Consider the following 19,421-nt stretch of genomic DNA (forward strand, 5'->3'; position numbering starts at 1 on the left):
CAGGGGCTTCCTCCCCTCAGATGGCTGTCCCTTCTGTCAAGCTGACATACAACTAGCTAGGACAGCCAATATGCTGAGGGATTCCTAGAGTGCTCACAGGCCAGAGTTGCTGAGAGTGTGATGTAAGGCTTGCCTCTGAGGTGTTTCTCAGAACGTATCTTATGTGATCTAGCAGAATAAGACACACAAACACTTAACACCACAGTAAAACCAAAATCACCTTCAACAACCCCGTATTTGGACTAACGCTGAAGACAAGTTTACTTTGAAGAAAGCGCGTCAGGAGAAAAGTTAAGTGGAAATGAGGGTCACCCTTTCATAGCTTCATTAGCAATCTCTTTATCCGATCTGTCCTTATCAGGAGCCCCTGAGCACTTAGGCTATAAACAACTGTTTACCTTCAGAGCGTCAAGTGTGCCGTCGGCTTTGGCTAGGACGCTCCCAGTGATTCCCAAAATGCTGACCACATTCACTCGAACCCCAACGCTACTACTATGAATGCCTTCTCTGCACAGCGTCATCAGCTGCTCAGGTGTCATACACTGTTGAGAGAAAAGAAATATTTGTAGGCATTTATTTACTTATCTCATGTGTGTATGAGTGCTCATGTGTGTGGGTTGTGTAACAGCTTTCTCTGAGATTGAAACATTCCATCTTGCAGGGAAGCTCTTTAAACAGGAAGGTTTAAACACTTGAAATAGCTTCAGGAAGTCCCTGAATCTGATCAAAGTCACTAGGCGCCCCTCCCAGCCAGAGTAAGCAAAAAGCCGAGCATCCCTCTCAGAGGAGAAAAGCTGCACACTCTTAGACTAGTCCAGAGCTGGGAAGAAGCAGGAACCAGCTGAGCTGCCAGGAGGAGGTTTAGACCAAATGAGTCACTTGGAAAGGACACTGTCCAACCTATTGAGCTGTAGACTGTGCAGTGTGTACCAGGTGTTGGGTGAGCTTCGGTGATGCACTGTCTTCTACTCCTGTAAGTAACCCCTCACTCATATTCCTGTGAATAATCAATAAATTCATTGATTCACCAGTTAGACTTTGTTGGTAAACATATTTGTTTTGTCGTCGGATCTGTATCTGAGCTGAGCAGACTTGTGTGTTGCATCTTCTCAGAAAAAGTTTTGTCACACAACAGTGGGCATCTCTGTGCAGGTGTTCATGCACCTGTATGGAGGTCCAAGGCTGATGTTGGAGCCTTCCTGAATTACACTTTTTTTTTTTTTCTTTTTTTTTTGGTTTTTCAAGACAGGGTTTCTCTGTATAGCTCTGGCTGTCCTGGAACTCACTCTGTAGACCAGACTGGCCTCGAACTGAACTTAGAAATCCGCCTGCCTCTGCCTCCCAAGTGCTGGGATTAAAGGTGTGCGCAACCACGCCCGGCCTGAATTATACTCTTATCTTACTCATTGAGGCCAGCTCTTTCAGTTGAACCCAGAGCTTGCCAGTGCAGCTACTGTGATTAGTTTGCTCCAGGTATCTCTTCTGCACCTTCAGAGCTCTAGAATTACAGAGAGGCCACCCACCCACACAGCATTTATATGGATTCCGGAGATCTGGACTCGCACAGCACAGGGGAGGGAAGAACTGAGGGCTCCTACATAGGGTCCATGTCAAAGAGTAGGAGCCAACCTGAAAGAGTTCCTATTAATATGGATCAATTTTTGAATCAGAAAGAGTAACTCAGCTGGTGTGGCAGATAAGACCACAGGCTACAAACAATGCCAGCACTTAGGATGGGCAGCAGGATCAGTTCAAGGCCAGCCTGGGCTATATATTGGAACCCTATTTCAAGATAAAAAAATGGTATAAAACTCTGGGCTCACAATGAGACTAAAAGAAAGCATGTGAGAATGAAGCATGGGTTCAGTCTCAGCAACACATAGGTAAACAAAGCGAGGAAGGAGCAGGGAGGGGAAGGGAGAGGGAGGGAGCAGTGTAAGTTCTACTTAGAGACTACCGGGTATCTACTCACGAATGAGATAAAGGCTCAGGCAAACTTACTTTTAAGAAAGCCCATCAGGAGAAAAGCTAAATGGAGGTGAGGCTCAGCTTTTCTTTCTTTCTTTCTTTTTTTTCCGTTTCTCTGTATCGCCCTGGCTGTCCTGGAACTCACTCTGCAGACAAGACTGGCCTTGAACTCAGAAATCCGCCTGCCTCTGCATTCCAAGTGCTGGGATTAAAGGCGTGTGCCACCATGCCCAGCTTTTCAAGTACTAATTTAATACATAGTTTTAATAAAGCCAAAGGGCACATTCTAAAAACTTCATCAGCAATTTTTTATACAATAGCTTATCATGTATTCCTTTCCATTTTATTTATTTATTTATTTATTTATTTATTTATTTATAGGATAATACCTGTAAAATTTTGACATGAACTATGCCAAATTTACTAGATGACCAATGAGATGATGTCTTATTTGCAGTACTGCACAAAGAAGACAAAGCTGGGCATTTCTCGTGTGCAGCCTCCTGAAAGGACCTAGGCAGCTATGATCAACGACTGTAAAACCTTTGAGTAAACATACTAAGACACGGAGACATCTGTGATTTAAAGTATAAAATACATACAGCAATATGAATTTTTCTTGCTGAAAAATTATGAACCTGAGTCTAATTAGATGTAGGCCTTAATATAGACAGGAGATGGAGAGTATTAAAAAACACTATCAGATATATCATCCAAACCTGATTGTTGAGAACAAAATAAGATTCTTCCATGAATGAATCGTGCAAGGGAAGAAGCTGGGTAGGGAAACCATGACGGATTAGGAGCCATGAGATAGGAATATACAAACACTACCGAACTGTACACTTCAAACGGATAAATGCATAGTGTATAAAATCACATCTCTATAAAGCTGTTTAAAAAAAAACATATCAAACTTGCTTAAATAACTTAACATTTAAAATTATATTCTTATCATGGTGTATGCAGTGGAAATGTGCCAAGGCACACACACGTGTGTGGAGATTAGGAGACCACTCTGTAGAGTCAGGTCTCTCCTTCCTCTTTACATAGGTGCTCAGGGATGCAGGCTTAGCACAATTTCATTTACTCACTGAGCCATCTTGTCAGCTCCCTCTTTTTTTTAGGTATACTGTCTTATAAATAAATAGAGAGGGAGATAAGACAGATAAAAGCTAAACACGGTAGTGGGTGTGAGAGCAGAGACAGGTGCATCTCAGTGATTTTGAGGTCAGTCTGGTCTACCCACCAAGTTCTAGGACAGTCAGGGCTACATAATAGAGACCCTGTCTCAAAAAGAAGAGATAAGAGGGTCTAAAGAGATGGCTCAGCAGTCAAGAGCTCTGTGTTCCTGCAGAAGACCCAGCACCCACGTGGCAGCTCACAACTGTCTGCAACTCCAGTTCTAGGGAATCTGACACCCTCACACAGACATACAAGCAAAACGCCAATGCACATAAAATAAAAATAAATAATTTTTTAAAGATTTGTTTATGTTATTCATATGAGTACACTGTAGCTGACTTCAGGCACACCAGAAGAGGGCCTTGGATCCCATTACAGATGGTAGTGATCCACCATGTGGTTGCTGGGGATTAAACTCAGGTCCCCTGGCAGAGCAGTCAGTGCTCTTAATCACTGAACCATCGATCCAGCCCCCAATAAATAATTTTTTTTTAAAGCAAAAAGATAGACTCCTACCCTGTAGTCCAGGCTTTCCTTGGCCTCATGGTCACCCTCTGACTTCTCAATCCCTAGTGTTGCGGTTATAGGTGTGAGCCATCACATCCAGTTTAAGATACAGAACAAAACAATTATCAAAAGACAGTGCTAAGGCAGTCTGCAGAAAATGAACTGTTTGGCTCTGGAGTGATGATACTGAGATTTCAGCTTTTAAAAACAACAGTCTGTCAGACATATGTAATCGGATAATCTATTGGTGAGGTGTGATTTGCCTAAAAAATACTCCAAGAGAAGATTCCAGATGCAGGGGAGCAGAGCACGCGGATGCCCACCTTTAATCACAGTACTTGGGAGCTGGAGACAGGTGGTTAAGCTAGCCTGGTCTATTCACTGAGTTCCAGAATAGCTGAGATACATAGCGAGACCCTGTCTTTGTTTTAAAATTAAAAAAGTTCACAAAAATGCAGGGCAAACAAACAAAACAAGGAGGCAGGATACTACAGTGCTGGGGACTTGACGGAGGTGCACATGGCCTCTTGGAATCCCTTGATAAAACTGTAAGTCCCTTGCCAAGAGAGGACTCAGGGACGCAGAGGTGAGAGTTTCTAGAATAAAGTATTCGAAGAACAACAACATCTCGAGAAAATGTTTATAGCATAAATACTAAGGAGCGTCACAAAAGGCAGCCCCTCGTGGTGCTGCAGGCTGGGGAGGGACCACTTTTCCACTTCAAGCACTTGTCTTCTCACAAAGCTCCTCTCTATCTCCGCAGCTCCTCGGGCAGGGGCTTCCCCACCCTGTTGGTTAACTGCTTGCAAAACACAGAATCTTTTCAAGCTTCTCCAAAGAAGTTTATAATATCTTACCTGTGGAATGTTCTTGGAGGCCATTGTTTGCAAAAGGGCCCTCAAAGCACTACTTATGGCTTCTAGAAAATCATCATGTTTAGCAAAATCTAAAACACAAAATGTTTCCACAAAAACACAAAGATGAAGTGCAAGTTTTCTCTTCTAGAAGACAAATTATTTTGTAGGAGAAGAAACAGGTTTAAAACAAGGCATGCAAATGTTAGCTTACACTGTTATTAACAAAAGCTTTTTTTTTTTTTCCAGATTTACTTTATCTCAGGCGGATGAGTCTTTGGCCTTCTGTATGTCTGTGCACCATGAATGCAATGCCCACGGAGGCCACAAGAGGGCATTAGATACACTAGAATGAGTTGGGCTATGAGTCTCCTTGTGAGTGGGTTCTGGGATCAAGAGCAGTTGGATGCTTACTACTTGAGCCATCTTGCCAACCCCCAACAAAAGCATTCTTGATATATTTAAGCCGAATGTTTACTTCACAGTCTCTGTACACTTTCAAGTAAGTCTGAAAGAAGATTGTGGAAGGGACAGGGACCTACAGTGGTCCTGACTTACAATGCTGGGTTTTAACTAGACTAACATCTGGCACAGGATAAACCTGGCTTTGGGGAGTCTCATCTCTCAGAGGTCTCCACTGTGGTGCTGGCAGACTGTGGAGGGAGAGTCAGCTTCTACACTAGTGTTCCTGACAATATAGGCTCATAGCTTCAGTCTTGCTCTTCTCCTATTGACAAACAGGACAGCAGCAATAAACAACTGAGCTAGCACAGTTACAGCAGGGACAAATGAGGGCCGCCCAGGTGAGTGATCTATTTGGAACGTTAGGATCATACTTTCTAAAGATGCACAGCAAGTATGCCCAGTCTGTGCCATCTGACCCCTCGCCATTTACCTCCCACAGAGTCTGACTTCCTGTCTTGAACACGGGTGTGACTTTGTCTTCTTCAACCATACCCACGACAGAACAGGTTATAACAAGCAATGTGACTTGCAGCTGACTCATAGATGTGTGGCTTTTCCTCAGACTGGGAACCCAGTCAATTGGTTTGAGAAGGTTCGGGTCACATAGGAGTGCCCCGTGGGACGATTCTAGCACCAAGTGTTCACTGTAAACAATTCTGGCTCATGGCTTTTAAGTTTTCCAGTGGAGACCCTAGTCGTCTAGGTTCCACCTCAGCACCAGTGACCCTGCCCAGACAACCTGTTACTGTGTGTGCATACAGAACCCTCCTGTGCAGGATGTCTCTTAGAACCCCTGCTGCACACCAGGAGCAACCACAAGACACTCACAGAAATAAATACCTTCAGACATTGCCAAGTGTCCCCTGGGAGAGGAGCAACGACCGGTAATGGAGAATCGCTGCCTAGATATTGTGCACTAGACAGATCATCTTTACCATTCTGCCCAAATTCCACACCCAGAGAGACTTTGAAAATAACAATGATAAGACAGGGATCACTGTGGTACTCAGGCTGATACAGAGAAACCCTGTCTCGAAAAAACAAAACAAAACAAAACAAAAAAAAAGAATTCATGGGCTTAAGAGATCCTTCCACCTCAGGCTCCAGAGAAGCAAGAGACTGAAAGTAACACTAATGACGCCTATTGCTTTAGTCATAAGTTTGTGGGAGAGCTGATAAATAGCACCAGATACCATGGCTTATTGTCCTTTTGTGCCTGGAACATTGTCTTATTTCTGATACCTCCCTCTTAGGTCGCCTGGCAAAGAGACAGGCAGCTTCCCACAATATATTTCCTTCCTTCCTTCCTTCCTTCCTTCCTTCCTTCCTTCCTTCCTTCCTTCCTCCCTCCCTCCCTCCCTCCCTCCCTCCCTCCCTCCCTCCCTCCCTCCCTCCCTCCCTCCCTCCCTCCCTTCTGACAGGATTTCTCTGTCTCTGTGTAGCCCTGGCTGTCCTGGAACTCTGTAGACCAGGCTGGCCTCAAACTCAGAGATCCTCCTGCCTCTGCCTCCCAAGTGATGGGATTAAAGGTGTGCGCCACCACTGCCTGGCTCACAATTTTCTTAATGCAGGGTCTTCCTATAGTCCATGCTGGTCTCAAACTATCAATCCTCCCGTCTCAGCCTCACAAGCACTAAGAGGACAAAGATGCAACCCATCTTCTTTTATCTTTGGGTTTTCATTTTTAGATACTTTTCATTTTTAGATACTGTATGTACCAAACAAGGGAGGCCCTGTAATTAGCACAGTACAGGATCAGACACACCTTGGACAAACTCCTGCACAACATGTGATCTGTGCCAGTTCATTTTGGTCCTAGTTCAATTCCAGCAACCACATGGTGGCTCACAGCCATCTGTGATGGGATCTGACTCCCTCTCCTGGCTGCAGGCTCTATATGTAGATAGAGCACTTATATACATAAAATAAATAAAACATAGAGAGAAGCACGAGCTAAACGATGGTCTCACTACAGTTTCTCCCCTAGCTGCTAAAGCCTGGTGTGCAACAGAAGCTCCACAATTGATGTGAAGATATTACTATTATTATTCAAAAGTTTCCATGTGCCTGGTCCACACAGTGAGTTGCAGGACAACCAAGGCTACACACAAAGACACTGTCTCAAAAACAACAAAACCTCCTGAATAAGACAACAGTGGCACATGCATCCTAGGGGAACCAAGTTTCATCAACTGGAGGGAAGTCATAGCTAGTACTGTAAACCTGCCAAGAGCAATGTCTGGAGAGGTCATGGCCCCAGAGGTGACCTTATCACTAACTTACTACCAAAGCAATAGTTTCCAACTGCCTGGAAATCCTTATCTGCATAAATAAGTGTAGACCTCTCACTTCCAAGCTTCTCTCTACAGCAGGCAGAAACCAGCAGAAACCTTGAGTGACCCTTGGGTGCTCAGCCCCAAAAGGACAGCTCCCACACCGAAGGCTCAGGGAATATCGGAGGAGGGAGAAGGAAAGACTGGAAAAGCCTGAGGACCAAGAGCACTGCTTGACTTTCTCTTGAGCAGGACAGGGATGCTGCGCCTAAGAATTCTCAGCAGAATGGCTGCTGAGGGAGGAGAACCAGTTTTCTTCCCTGTTTTTTTTTCTTCAGAGACAACACCATAATCCTACCTGGTCAGCCCTGAGTACATGCAGGTGGGGCAGCAATGACTGGACTGATCCAGAGGGTTGTGGTCTATGTTCATGTATGTTTGTAATAGGAATAAATATAGAAGGGGGATCAAAAGAAGGTACAGGGGAAAGACAGGAGGAACTAGGTAGAAACAATGCAAATATAGTATTCTCATGTATGAAATCCTCAAATTAAAAAAAAAATGAATAGACTCAAATATCCTAATGAGAATTTGATACTTATGACATTAATTTAAACACCCCCCCCCCCCATCTACTGACACACCCTGACTGTTATTGGCAATATGTGGCTGATAGTATCTTGGAAAGGTTTCTGAGGTTAGATATAATAACATTCCATTTATAACACAGATATAACAGCCCAAGTTCCATTCTTAAAGTTCTGCTAAGTCCAAGTAGTCTCTCACAGTAATGTCTAAATATTTACCTGGCTGAGAAAAAAGAATCTGTGACAGGTGCTGAGCAAGTGACTGGAGGGCGGGGGCTCCACCGAGATGGTCTATGTCCAGGAGAGACACAAGACTCTGGAGACACATAAGGGCTCTACACTGAATAGTGTTCATTCTGCAAAGAAAGGAAACAATCGAACGTTGACATCCTGGCACTCTATGGCCTACTGATTTGTGGTACTGTTGATGTTTATTATGGCACAGCCTCGTGCTTTATACTCCAGGCTAGCCTGGAGCTCACTATGAAATTTATGCTGGCTTTGAATTTGTGATCCTCTTGAATACTCCAACGGGAGTCACAAGCTTCAAGCCTGGCTCAGTGTCATTTTTTAATCTAAGCTTCAGATTCTAAGAGTACCTATAAGGTCAAGGAGGTCTGAGGCAGTCACAAAGAATAATGTGACCTGCTCAGCTGCCAATCAGTGCCTAAGCACTCAAGGGCTCTGAGTACAACTCATTTGTGAGTCACGAGTCTCTCTCCACTTGGTGCTGTACAGAAAACTCCTTACTTTTACTATTTGTATTTATAGTTTGATGTTCTGGGTATTGATCCCATTACAGCACACATGATAGACAAGCTCCCAACCACCCACCCGGTCCACTCTGCTCCACAGGTTGCTCAGGCAGAGCATGAACTTGTGACCCTCCTACTTCACTGCAGCCTTAGGCAGTTGAGATTACAGACTCCCACCCCAGGCTTGCTTTCTTCCTTTCTTCAGTAGCTTCCTTAGGCAGCCACTGGATGTGTGTCCCTAAACAGTTTAGTGTTGCCTAGCTGTGTGGTTTGTGTACGTTTTATGTCTTATTCACTCAGCTCATCACAGTAAGTTCTGCTGTGCTGTGGGCGGTTCCGGGTCAGATCCTCTTTACTGCTGAATGTCAACGTCTTAAACATTTGACCACGACAGACATCGAAGTTCTTTCCAAGTTGGGGCAACTATGTCCCATACTGCTGTGAGCATTCACTCTCACACCACTATCCCAGCACATAAGGAACACAACCTTCTGCAGGGTACATATCAAGGCAGGTCTTGGGGGCATTTTCTATTCAATAATTCAATTTCACATAATGACAAAACAATAAATGTGTCTGAAAATCCAAAGTTTCTTACTTCCTAATCAAAGGTTTCCAAGTAGGGTTCTTAGAGCATATGTCAACTGCAACACTGTTTGGTGAAGAGGTTTTCTCAAAAACCTAGGTTTGAAAGGAAAACAGGAAAAAAATAAAAGGGAGGTCATTTTAAACAGGATTTCTCTATAAAAGTCAGACTTGTTATTTACAAGTTAAGGTGGTCAGGAGGAAATTATTTGTGTGTTAATTCTGCTTTACACCCAAGCCTCCAGCCCCTGTGGTGAACAGCTCACACCAGCCATACTCACACAGCCATCCCTAACCAGAGACCATGATGAAGCTACTAACCTTCTCTGGAATGAGGCAGTTGGTAAGGGCAGAGTGAATCTCATGGGACAGGCACAAAGGGGACATCAGCTGCCCACTGCACTCACTGAAGGAGTTTTCCATAAAGGCTTCACTTTCATCACTACTAGAAAGCTCTTCCCACTCATCATCCGAGGGATCTGAGGAGAGGGCAAACCAGATGTAACCGGGGTATCAAAGAAACTCCCATGGGGGCCGCTCCTGGTGTGGGGGTGGGAGTTGGGGCGGGGAACCATCCAATGTAAGCTGGGAGCAGACCTTCACTGCAGCACATGTTGACGATAACTTCCAGAGCGGTCTGCTGAGCTGTCAGCAATGCCATGGCCTCTCGCAGCTCCTTGTCAGTAGGCTATAAATAAATAAATAAATAAATAATCAAGTCTTTTTTGTATTAAGTTTCCTTGATTTCTGCACCTGGAATAGAGTAGATGGAGGCTAGAACAGGCAGAAGAAAAGCTACAGAAATGTGAATAAGTTCTGTGACTTCCTCCTGGTCCACTAGAGCAAATCTCTGTTAACTGTGTTTCATCTATCACAGAGCTGCATAGCTTTAAAGAATAGATACCTTGGGACTGGCGAGATGGCTCAGTGGTTAAAAGCACTGACTGATCTTCCAGAGGTCCTGAGTTCAATTCCCAGCAACCACATGGTGGCTCACAACCATCTGTAATGGGATCTGATGCCCTCTTCTGGTAAGTCTGAAGACAGTTACAGTGTACTCATAAATAAAATAAGTAATTTTTAAAAAACAAAAAAAACCAAAACCAGATACCTACCTTGAATCTTGACCACATGTGTTAAGTTGCTTAGCATGGTAAGATTAAACAAAAGCTTATTTCAGACATTTGATGCTTAAACACATATTTTAGACATCTTCTTTGAAAGACACATTCAACATATACTTCTGGCTAGGCACGGGGGCACATATCTATTCCAGCACTCAAGTGGTAGTCAGGAAAATTACCTCAAGTTTTAGGCCAGTCTGGTCTATAGAGTAAGTTTCAGGCCAGCCTGGGCTATATATTGACATCCTGTCTCAAAAACAAGTAAACATACCACACACACTATTAACAAGCCTTACATTAACAGTGCTTGACAAATACCAGACTGCCTTGATTACTGATTTTCTATGAAAAATAAAATATAAAGTAACTCTTCAAGATTGGGGGAAAAGAAAGCGGAGCACGGTGGTGCACATCTTTAGTCCCAGCACTTGGGAGGCAGAGGCGGATATCTATGAGTTCCAGGTCAGCCTGGTCTACTGAGTGAGTTCTAGGACAGCCAGATCTATATAGAGACCCAGTCATAAAAAACAAAATACAAAATAACAACAAAAAAGATTGGGGGAAAAAAAGGCTACAGAGATGGGTGTGAGAACCCCTATCTTCCTGCAGAGGACAGACTGGGTCCCAGCACACATTACAGTTGATACCTCCTGTAACTCCAGCTCTGAGAAAACCCATACACTTTTCTGACCTCCATGGCTACCCCTACCCATTTGCACATAAACACATCCAAATAAAACGTGTGATAAAAAAGACAGAAAAAGACATTTTTCTCTAAAGATATTAATTTCAACAAGTAACATTTCCTAAAATGAACAATATAAACTTATAAACTTAAATTCTTAACTTGCCTGTAAAAACTCAACCAGCCACACTGATATCCTAGAGTGAGTGGGATAACTTTTAAAATAACATGTACTTTATTGTTGGTTTGCAAACTCAAATTGTCTTTTTAATGACTAGACAACGTGGAGCAGATCACTAAGTAGATTTACTATAATTGCTCAAGCATTCCATAGACATGCATATTTTAGACTATACCCAGTCATCAATACCTGTAGATTCTGAATCCGTGAAGTTAACGAACATACGTTATTTATTTATTTTTTTTCTGTTTTAAAAGCTCTTATTATGTATGAGGCTGGAGAGATGGCTCAGCGGTTAAGAGCACTGACTGCTCTTCCGAAGGTCCTGAGTTCCAATCCCAGCAACCACATGGTAGCTCACAACCATCTGTAATGAGATCTGATGCCCTGTTCTGGTGTGTCTGAAGACAGTGCACTCTCATACAATAATAAATAAATTTTAAAAAAAAGTTCTTTTTTTGGTTTTTGTTTTCTGAGACAGGGTTTCTCTGTGTAGCCCTGGCTATCCTGGAACTCACTCTGTAGACCAGCCTGTTCTCGAACTCAGAAATCCACCTGCCTCTGCCTCCCAAGTGCTGGGATTAAAGACGTGAGCCACCACGCCCGGCAAAAGCTCTTATTATATTGTAGTGGCATGGAAAGGAAGAACTCAAATTTCAGGGCTCAACCTTCCAGTCTCAGTCTAAGTATCTGGGACATAGATATAACCCACTATGAGCAGCACTATAAACCAAGACCACAAATACCTGGAGAAAACTGCATCTGTCCTTGACGGTATTCCATAAGTAATGTAACACGTGTGTGTGTGTGTGTGTGTGTGTGTGTGTGATATGAGGGCAGGGGATGTAACTCAGTACTGGAGTGTTTGCCAAGAATGTGCAAAGCCCTGGATCTGATCCTCAGCACTAAATACAATTAAGTTAGCAAAACACACCCCCTTCTTATCCAACACTGTGCTACAGTTGTTAAGAATCAAAGATGGGGGCTGGAGAGATGGCTCAGTGGTTAAGAGCACCGACTGCTTTTCCGAAGGTCCTGAGTTCAAATCCCAGCAACCACATGGTGGCTCACAACCATCTGTAATGAGATCTGATGCCCTCTTCTGGTGTGTCTGAAGACAGCTACAGTATACTTAGATATAATAATAAATAAATCTTAAAAAAAAATTTAAAAAAGAAAAAAAAAAAGAAATCAAAGATGGAGCCAGGCGTAGAAATGGTAGAATGCTTGCTTATCATGCACAAAGCCCATGTATGATCTTCAACACTGTACAACCCAGGCTCGGTGACACGTCTATAATCACAACACTTGAGTGAAGTGGAGACAGAGGATTAGAAATTACAGGTTATGCTCTGGCTTTACAACACACTTTGAAACTACCTGGATACATGAGGCCATGTATTAAAACAAAACAAAACCCAAAAAAATCCTAATCTAAAGATTATGAGAGGAAGTGTGTAAGTAACTGTAAATAATATACCATTTCATATGAGAGACTTAACAACTTAAGATTTGGAACCTGGGGTGGGGTGGGGTGGGGGGCTGAGTTAGAGCCAATTCCATGTGACTATGTATTTAAATATCTTATTTTCTCAGACCTCCTGGGTCCAAAGTTAAAAATGTACCTATAGGTGTTATAATTTGCATTACCATTTTCCTTACCAGAGTGTTTGTGCTCATTTAAAATGCAACTAATAAGCCAGGCAAGGCGTGTACTCGCGCACGCACACACAGAGCCCCTTTAATCCCAGCACTAAGGAAGCAGAAACGGATGCATCTCTGGGAGCTCGAGGCCAGCCTCGTCTAGACAGCAAGTTCCAGGTCAGCCAGAACTACATCGTAACAGTGTTCCCAATAAACAAACGAACAAACAACCAAACAACCAAACAAGTAAAATCCCACCAACAAATCCCTTGTCTAGGAATTAAACTTCAACTTTTGGCCTGTGTTATCTAACAAAAATGAAGGATGACTGATGGAAGGCACAGACTATTCTAATGGCAATCCCTGGAATATGTAGTCCATTTTCTTTTTTTTTTTTTTAAGATTTATTTATTGATTATATGAAAGTACACTGTAGCTGTCTTCAGACACTCCAGAAGAGGGAGTCAGATCTTGTTATGGATGGTTTTGAGCCACCATGTGGTTGCTGGGATTTGAACTCCGGACCTTCGGAAGAGCAGTCGGGTGCTCTTACCCACTGAGCCATCTCACCAGCCCCAGTAGTCCATTTTCTACTACCACTATGCATAATAACCATTTCTATTCAGGTTTGTGAGTGTGAGTTCAGATAAGCTAAATAGATTTGCAATGGATTCTCTCTACCTGAAATGGATACATATCCATGTTAGAGAGAACTCTGAGATTTGCAACATCCCCTTTACAACATTCCTCTACTTCTGACTGTTATCAAACTGACAAAGAGCCAGGCATGGTGGCGCACGCCTTTAATCCCAGCACTCAGGAGGCAGAGGCAGGCGGATTTCTGAGTTCGAGGCCAGCCTGGTCTACAAAGTGAGTGCCAGGACAGCCAGGGCTACACAGAGAAACCCTGTCTCGAAAAACCAAAAAAAAAAAAAAAAAAAAAAACTGACAAAGAATGGTCCAGAGCTGTCATGGTGTCTAAGTAATCAGGAGGAGGAGGAGGGATAGATAGAATAAAGCAGTAGACTGGATAAACTAGTATCCTGGAAGCGAAGGAGGAATGCTCTTATTTCAGCATGTGTTAAAATCTGCTCTTTTCTCTGCATATTTGTGTTATGCCTTAAGTTTAATGGTGCAATTTAAAGTTTTAAGTAGACAGGACTAAAGTGGAATCAACTGGGCAGTACGGAGGACCTCAGCTTACTCTGAGTTTGCACTCCCCTCCCATGTAGGTGCCTAGCACTCTACTGGTACCTAAACACTGGCTGGCTAGCTGACTTATATGATGTTAATTATATAGGGTAATGAGTTAAGACTTTAAAAGCAGCTTCTGCAGGAGCTGAGCATGGTGGTGCATACCTTCAATCCCAGTGCTTGGGAGGCAGACAGAGGCAGGTGGATTGTGGCCAGCCTAGTTTACAGAGTTCCAGGACAGCCAAGGCTATCTGGAGAAACCCTGTCTCAAAAACCAAAATAAAAATAGGCTTGTTTGTTTGTTTGTTTGTTTTTTGCTTTCAGAAAAACTGTATTTTATGAGCTCAAGAATTTATTTCTCTCCTTCCCTCCTTCTCTTTCACTGTGTTTCTTGTAAACAATTAGCATGTATTCTACCACAGACAATACTCTTAGCCCTTCTGTGTGCATGCCTATGTAAGTAGTGTAGGCACAGGAGTACACATGTGCACACATGGGTAAAGCAGGCTTCCTCTGTCACAGCCTGCCTCCTTGCCTTGAGGCAGGGTATAGGGAGTGGAGAAAGTCCTGAGTGAGTGTGTATTGTTGACATGGTTACTGCCATGCCAAGCTTAGAACCTCAGACCCATGGAGAAACCTCAAAGCCTTTCCTCTGACCCATGTGTGGGTGTTGATAGTGTCTGTGGAAAATGTCCACCATAGCTTTCTGGCCCAAGGTATTTATGGCCTGAAGACTTCTCTGTCACAGAGACTGCTCCTACCAAGATTAGCTAAACTTGTGTCCTTGTTTATCTGTATGTAATAACCCAACCTCCTTGTTCAACTGTATGTAATAGCCTCACCTCTCTGTTCAACTCTATATAATAAACATGAAATTCTGGGGTGGTACAGTTTCTTCAGCCAAGAGCCCAGACCACTGGATCCCAGCTTTCTGTTTGTATCTGTCTTTCCTTCATTCCTTCAGTACTCCAATCAGGTCTGTCCTTAGAGCCATGCTGCATGCAGCAACAGGGTCTCTCACTGAATCACAAGCCTACTGTTTTGGCTAGCCTGGCTGGCATTGTCTGGCCTGCAGTAAACTTAAGGATAAGATGGCCTTCTGACTTCTGCATATACCCCCACTTAACACAGGCTTGAGTTGTTCACATGTATAAAAAGCTTGATTCCTTCAAAGCACTAAGATTAAATTAATTATGCATGCTAGAGATGGCTCAGTGGCTAAATGCTCCTGCTGCTAAGCCTAATCTGAATTTAATTTCCAGGCCCCACATGGAAGCAAAAGAGGACTGATGCCTGCAAGTCGCCCTTTGACCTCCACACACATTCTATGGCATAAACTTATCCCTCCCAATATAATAAAAATCTAATAATTAAAAAAAAAAACCCAACAAAACTTTGCTTCGTAAGTCTTCAAGAATGTAAGAATTAGGCCTGGTGGTAAAACTCATAGCCCCACCTCCTAGGGCAGCTAAAACAAACAGGCAAGCAAACAAAATCTACACGAAAATATGTTTACATTGAGCTATATTCTATTTAAAGAATTCTAAGTCATATAAACTAATTAGAACTGTAAGATGTTGACTCAGACAATTAATTTCAATTAACTCCACGTGAAGAAGGACAAGCCACCCCTGGCCCTGGCCCATGAGAGAATGTGAACTGTACGCTCCTAGCCAAAGCTTGTCACCTTTCCTTTGCAGCCTCCTGCTCTTCCTGCCTTCACGCTCCCACTATCCAGCTGAGTGACTCTTTAAATGTCACCCCTCTTCACAATTCTCGACTTCCCCATTCCAGACAGCTTAGTTGGCCCTGTATCATCTCCAACAGCCTCCTCCTTTGCTCTCCCATCTGGTCTTCATCATATGCACCAACCAGGCTTACAGAAACAACTCAGGACTTGGTGACAATTCTACCACCATTCGCAGCATCGCGCTAATATAACCGTGGGCTTACGGGTGTGTCTTCCTGAAGAAAGAGGGATTTCCCCATGCGGAAACACGACTAAGGAGTCTCATCTGTAACCGGTACATGAACACACATGAGCAGCACAGGATGTACCTTCCCAACTGGGTCTTGTCTGCCCTCCCACATCTTCTCGCCTCCTCCCAAAGCATGGGTCCCCCTACACTTTCTCAGCTCAAGTAACTGGCAGCTGTGCACCCTCACTGCACATCACATACAGTTGAGAGCTGCCATGTGGGTGCTGCACATCACACATCACACTAGCATGAAGCACCATACCTCCCCCAACCTCTTCTGCTCAGCAACAGTGGGGGACTGAAGGCTTGGCCTCGGTCTCTGCTAAAGAGAGGAACTAAAATAAAAGAGATAAGAATTCAATCAAAAAAGGAAGCAGAGGAAGGTCAACGTGAAGACTCCCTGGAGGAGACAAGTAACTGAATTCAGAGTCAAGAAGACAGGATGCTATTGCTAAGTGCTCTGAAAGCTCCCACACAGAAAGGTTCCATTTTAGACAAGAGATACTCGTTTTCGTTTCTTCTACATGGGTACATTTCTAATGCTACAATGAGAATCAACAGAAAAATACAACTCTAATTGAAAAATTGCCTAATACTTTTTTTGTAATGCTAAGGAAGCCTGTTGAAGGAAACTGACGTATTAATTCATGTTGAGGGGCTGGAGAGATGGCTTAACAGTTAAGAGGGCTGATGGTTCTTTCAGAGGGCCACGTTCAATTCCCAGCACCCACATGGCAGCTCTCAACTGTATTTAATTCCAAGATCTGACATTCTAACACAGACATACATACAGGCAAAGAATAATGCACATAAAATAAAAAAATAAAATGCATTAATTCAGATCGAACATCCATCTGACTCACTGGAAGTAAATCGGAAATAAACGTTTTCCTTCTGAGTTTTCTTTTATGAGGGATTTCTTCCATTTCATCATCTTCAACCAAGTCATCACCGTTAGCATTTGCTAGGATGTCCTCACTCTCTGCAGCAGTCTTCAGCCGCTGGGTTTCAGCTTCCTTCATCTGAATGACCATGTTGCCAGTATTCATACCCAGAACTTCAGACAAGACACCTAGGATGGCATTAATGATTTCTGCCTGACTCTTAGATGGAATAATGTCCTTTAGGTTCCAGATGGTACCTGGGAAAAAATAAGCATGAAGACAAAGAAATTGCCTATGGAATCTTTATTAAAAATGGGTTCTAACACCAACCAGGTAATAAACACACCGATTCTGGTATAATAAAAGGAAATACTAAATAGTAAAAACAAGTAATTTTTACTAGCTGAAACTAATTCAACTAATTTACTAATTATAACTAATTGAACAACATATAACAGTGAGGGAAAAGCAGTTTCCACAGGGCTTAGGCTCTGGTGCAATTTTAAAAATCCTAACCCAACTGCCTTTGTTCATTCCATCTTGGCACACACTTTTCCTGGTGTAGAACTCACACACCCTGGGACACTGATCAACTTTCTCTGACAATGCCAGGAGGTGCCTTGTTTCCTCCCGTGTCCACCTAAGCTCCTCCTCTTTATATTACGGGTGCAGTGGGATGCATTAAGCCTCCAAAATCACACAGAGAATGCAGACAGAAAATTCTTGCCTTTTTCCTAACAAAATAAAATAGTGCTTCCAGGAAGAAATCTAAATAATTTTTTAAAGTGAATGGTAAGCTCTGGGGATGTAGCTCAGTTAGAATGCTTGTCCTGGGTTCAATCCAAGGACTGTAAATCAGGGATGATGCTGTACACCAGTAAGAACAGCATTCAGGAGGTGGAGGCAGGAGGATCAGAAGTTCCAGGTCAATTTCAGCTATATACAAGTGCAACTAGGCCATATATATAAGACCCCATCTCCAAAAAAGAGTAATAAAATGAAAACGCCACCTAGGCATAACTAAAAATACTGAGAACAGAGAGTAGAAGACATTAGTCATGATCACTGTGGCATGATTAACAATACCAAAAAGATTAACCCAGGCGCTCATCTGAGGATGAATAGACAATGGAGAATGGCTTCCAAGACAGGCAGTGCTACAGAGAGACCCTGTGTCAAAAAACCAAAACCAACCAACCAACCAAAACCCAAAGAGTAGCAAACACACACACCCAGGAATACTACTCAGCATTCTAAAAGAAGAGAATGGAAGAGTGCTTACCTAGCATACAGCCCTGGGTTTGCTCCCCAACACAGCAAAAAGTAGATGTGGTGACACACACTCCTATTCCGAGCACTCAAGGTGTAGGAGCTTGCTGTCATCAGACCAGACAGTAAATCTGAGGCCAAGCTGGGCCACAGAGGCCCTGTTTCAAAAACTACAAAGAAATAGTATATGCATGCCACTATGTAGGCAGCCTTGAAAACCTGAGGCTAAGGGAACTAAGCTGGCCATAGAGGGACAAGCATAAATGCTTCTATTTCAGTAAGATTTTTACCTGAGTCAAATCCACAGAAACAGGAAGCAGAATGCTGGTGTCCAGAGATGGGGTGGGGAAAACAGGGTCAGGGAAAGTTCTCATTTAGTGGATACAGTCACCTTTCAGGATGAAGAGTATTATAAAGTATATGCTACCCAACTAACTACCAGAACACTTCAGATTTCTGTACTCAGACACTGGGGCAGAAACAAAGGTGGGACTAAGAACTCACGGAAGAGCAAGTGGTGGGCCACGTCTTAGTTGCCCTAAGTGAGCTGTGAACTCGATGGGACATGAAACAGAGGAAAGCTGGGCTGCAGAGATGGCTCAGCAGTTACGAGCACTGACTGCAATTCCAAAGGACCTCAATTCAATTCCCAGCACCCACAGAGTAGCTCACAACTATTATAACTTCAGTTCTAGGGGGCCAACACCCTCAAACAGACACATATGCAAGCAAACCACTAATACACATAAAATAAAAATAAATCATTTAAAAAGAGAGAGAGAAAGTCTAACTACAGCGTTTCTATATGAGACAAACAGTGTGTGTCAAACTGGATAGGGCTGGAGAGATGGTTCTGGGGTTAAGGGTACTGGCTGTTCTTTCAGAGGGCCAGTGTTCATTTCTCAGCACCCACAAGAAAGCTAACAACTGTCTATAACTCTAGTTCCAGGGGATCTAATGCCCTCTTCGGATCCTCAGGATCCTTCATACATGAGAAATAAATTCACACAACCATACACATATACTCATAAAAAGAAAAGATAACCTGGTGGTGCGTGCCTTTAATCCCAGCACTCTGGAGGCAGAGGCAGGCAGATTTCTAAGTTTAAGGCCCCCCTGGTCTACAAAGATTGCAAAGATAGATAGTTCCAAGGCAGCCACAGCCACAGAGAAACCCTGTCTCGAAACACCAAACAAACAAACAACAACAAAAGGAAAGAAAATTTATTTTTAGAAAATGGAACCATCTATTCTAGGAGGCTTCATAACAATCACTTAGGGG

General features: G+C 43.2%; 1 protein-coding gene across 1 annotated transcript in view; it reads right to left on the reverse strand.

Moving 5' to 3' along the window:
- Positions 1-19,421, reverse strand: part of Heatr3 (HEAT repeat containing 3) — a 37,157-nt gene that overhangs the window by 8,353 nt on the left and 9,383 nt on the right. Inside the window, exons 7-13 of the mRNA XM_021169711.1 lie at positions 16,850-17,127; positions 9,777-9,867; positions 9,501-9,658; positions 9,193-9,275; positions 8,059-8,195; positions 4,518-4,606; positions 399-542 (exon numbers count right to left, since the gene is read on the reverse strand). Coding sequence (XP_021025370.1) covers positions 399-542; positions 4,518-4,606; positions 8,059-8,195; positions 9,193-9,275; positions 9,501-9,658; positions 9,777-9,867; positions 16,850-17,127 — 980 coding nt within the window. The remainder of the gene's footprint in view (positions 1-398; positions 543-4,517; positions 4,607-8,058; positions 8,196-9,192; positions 9,276-9,500; positions 9,659-9,776; positions 9,868-16,849; positions 17,128-19,421) is intronic.

Source organism: Mus caroli, unplaced genomic scaffold (genome assembly GCF_978045245.1).
Source record: "Mus caroli unplaced genomic scaffold, Mus_caroli_1 scaffold_10, whole genome shotgun sequence".
Taxonomy (NCBI): domain Eukaryota; kingdom Metazoa; phylum Chordata; class Mammalia; order Rodentia; family Muridae; genus Mus; species Mus caroli.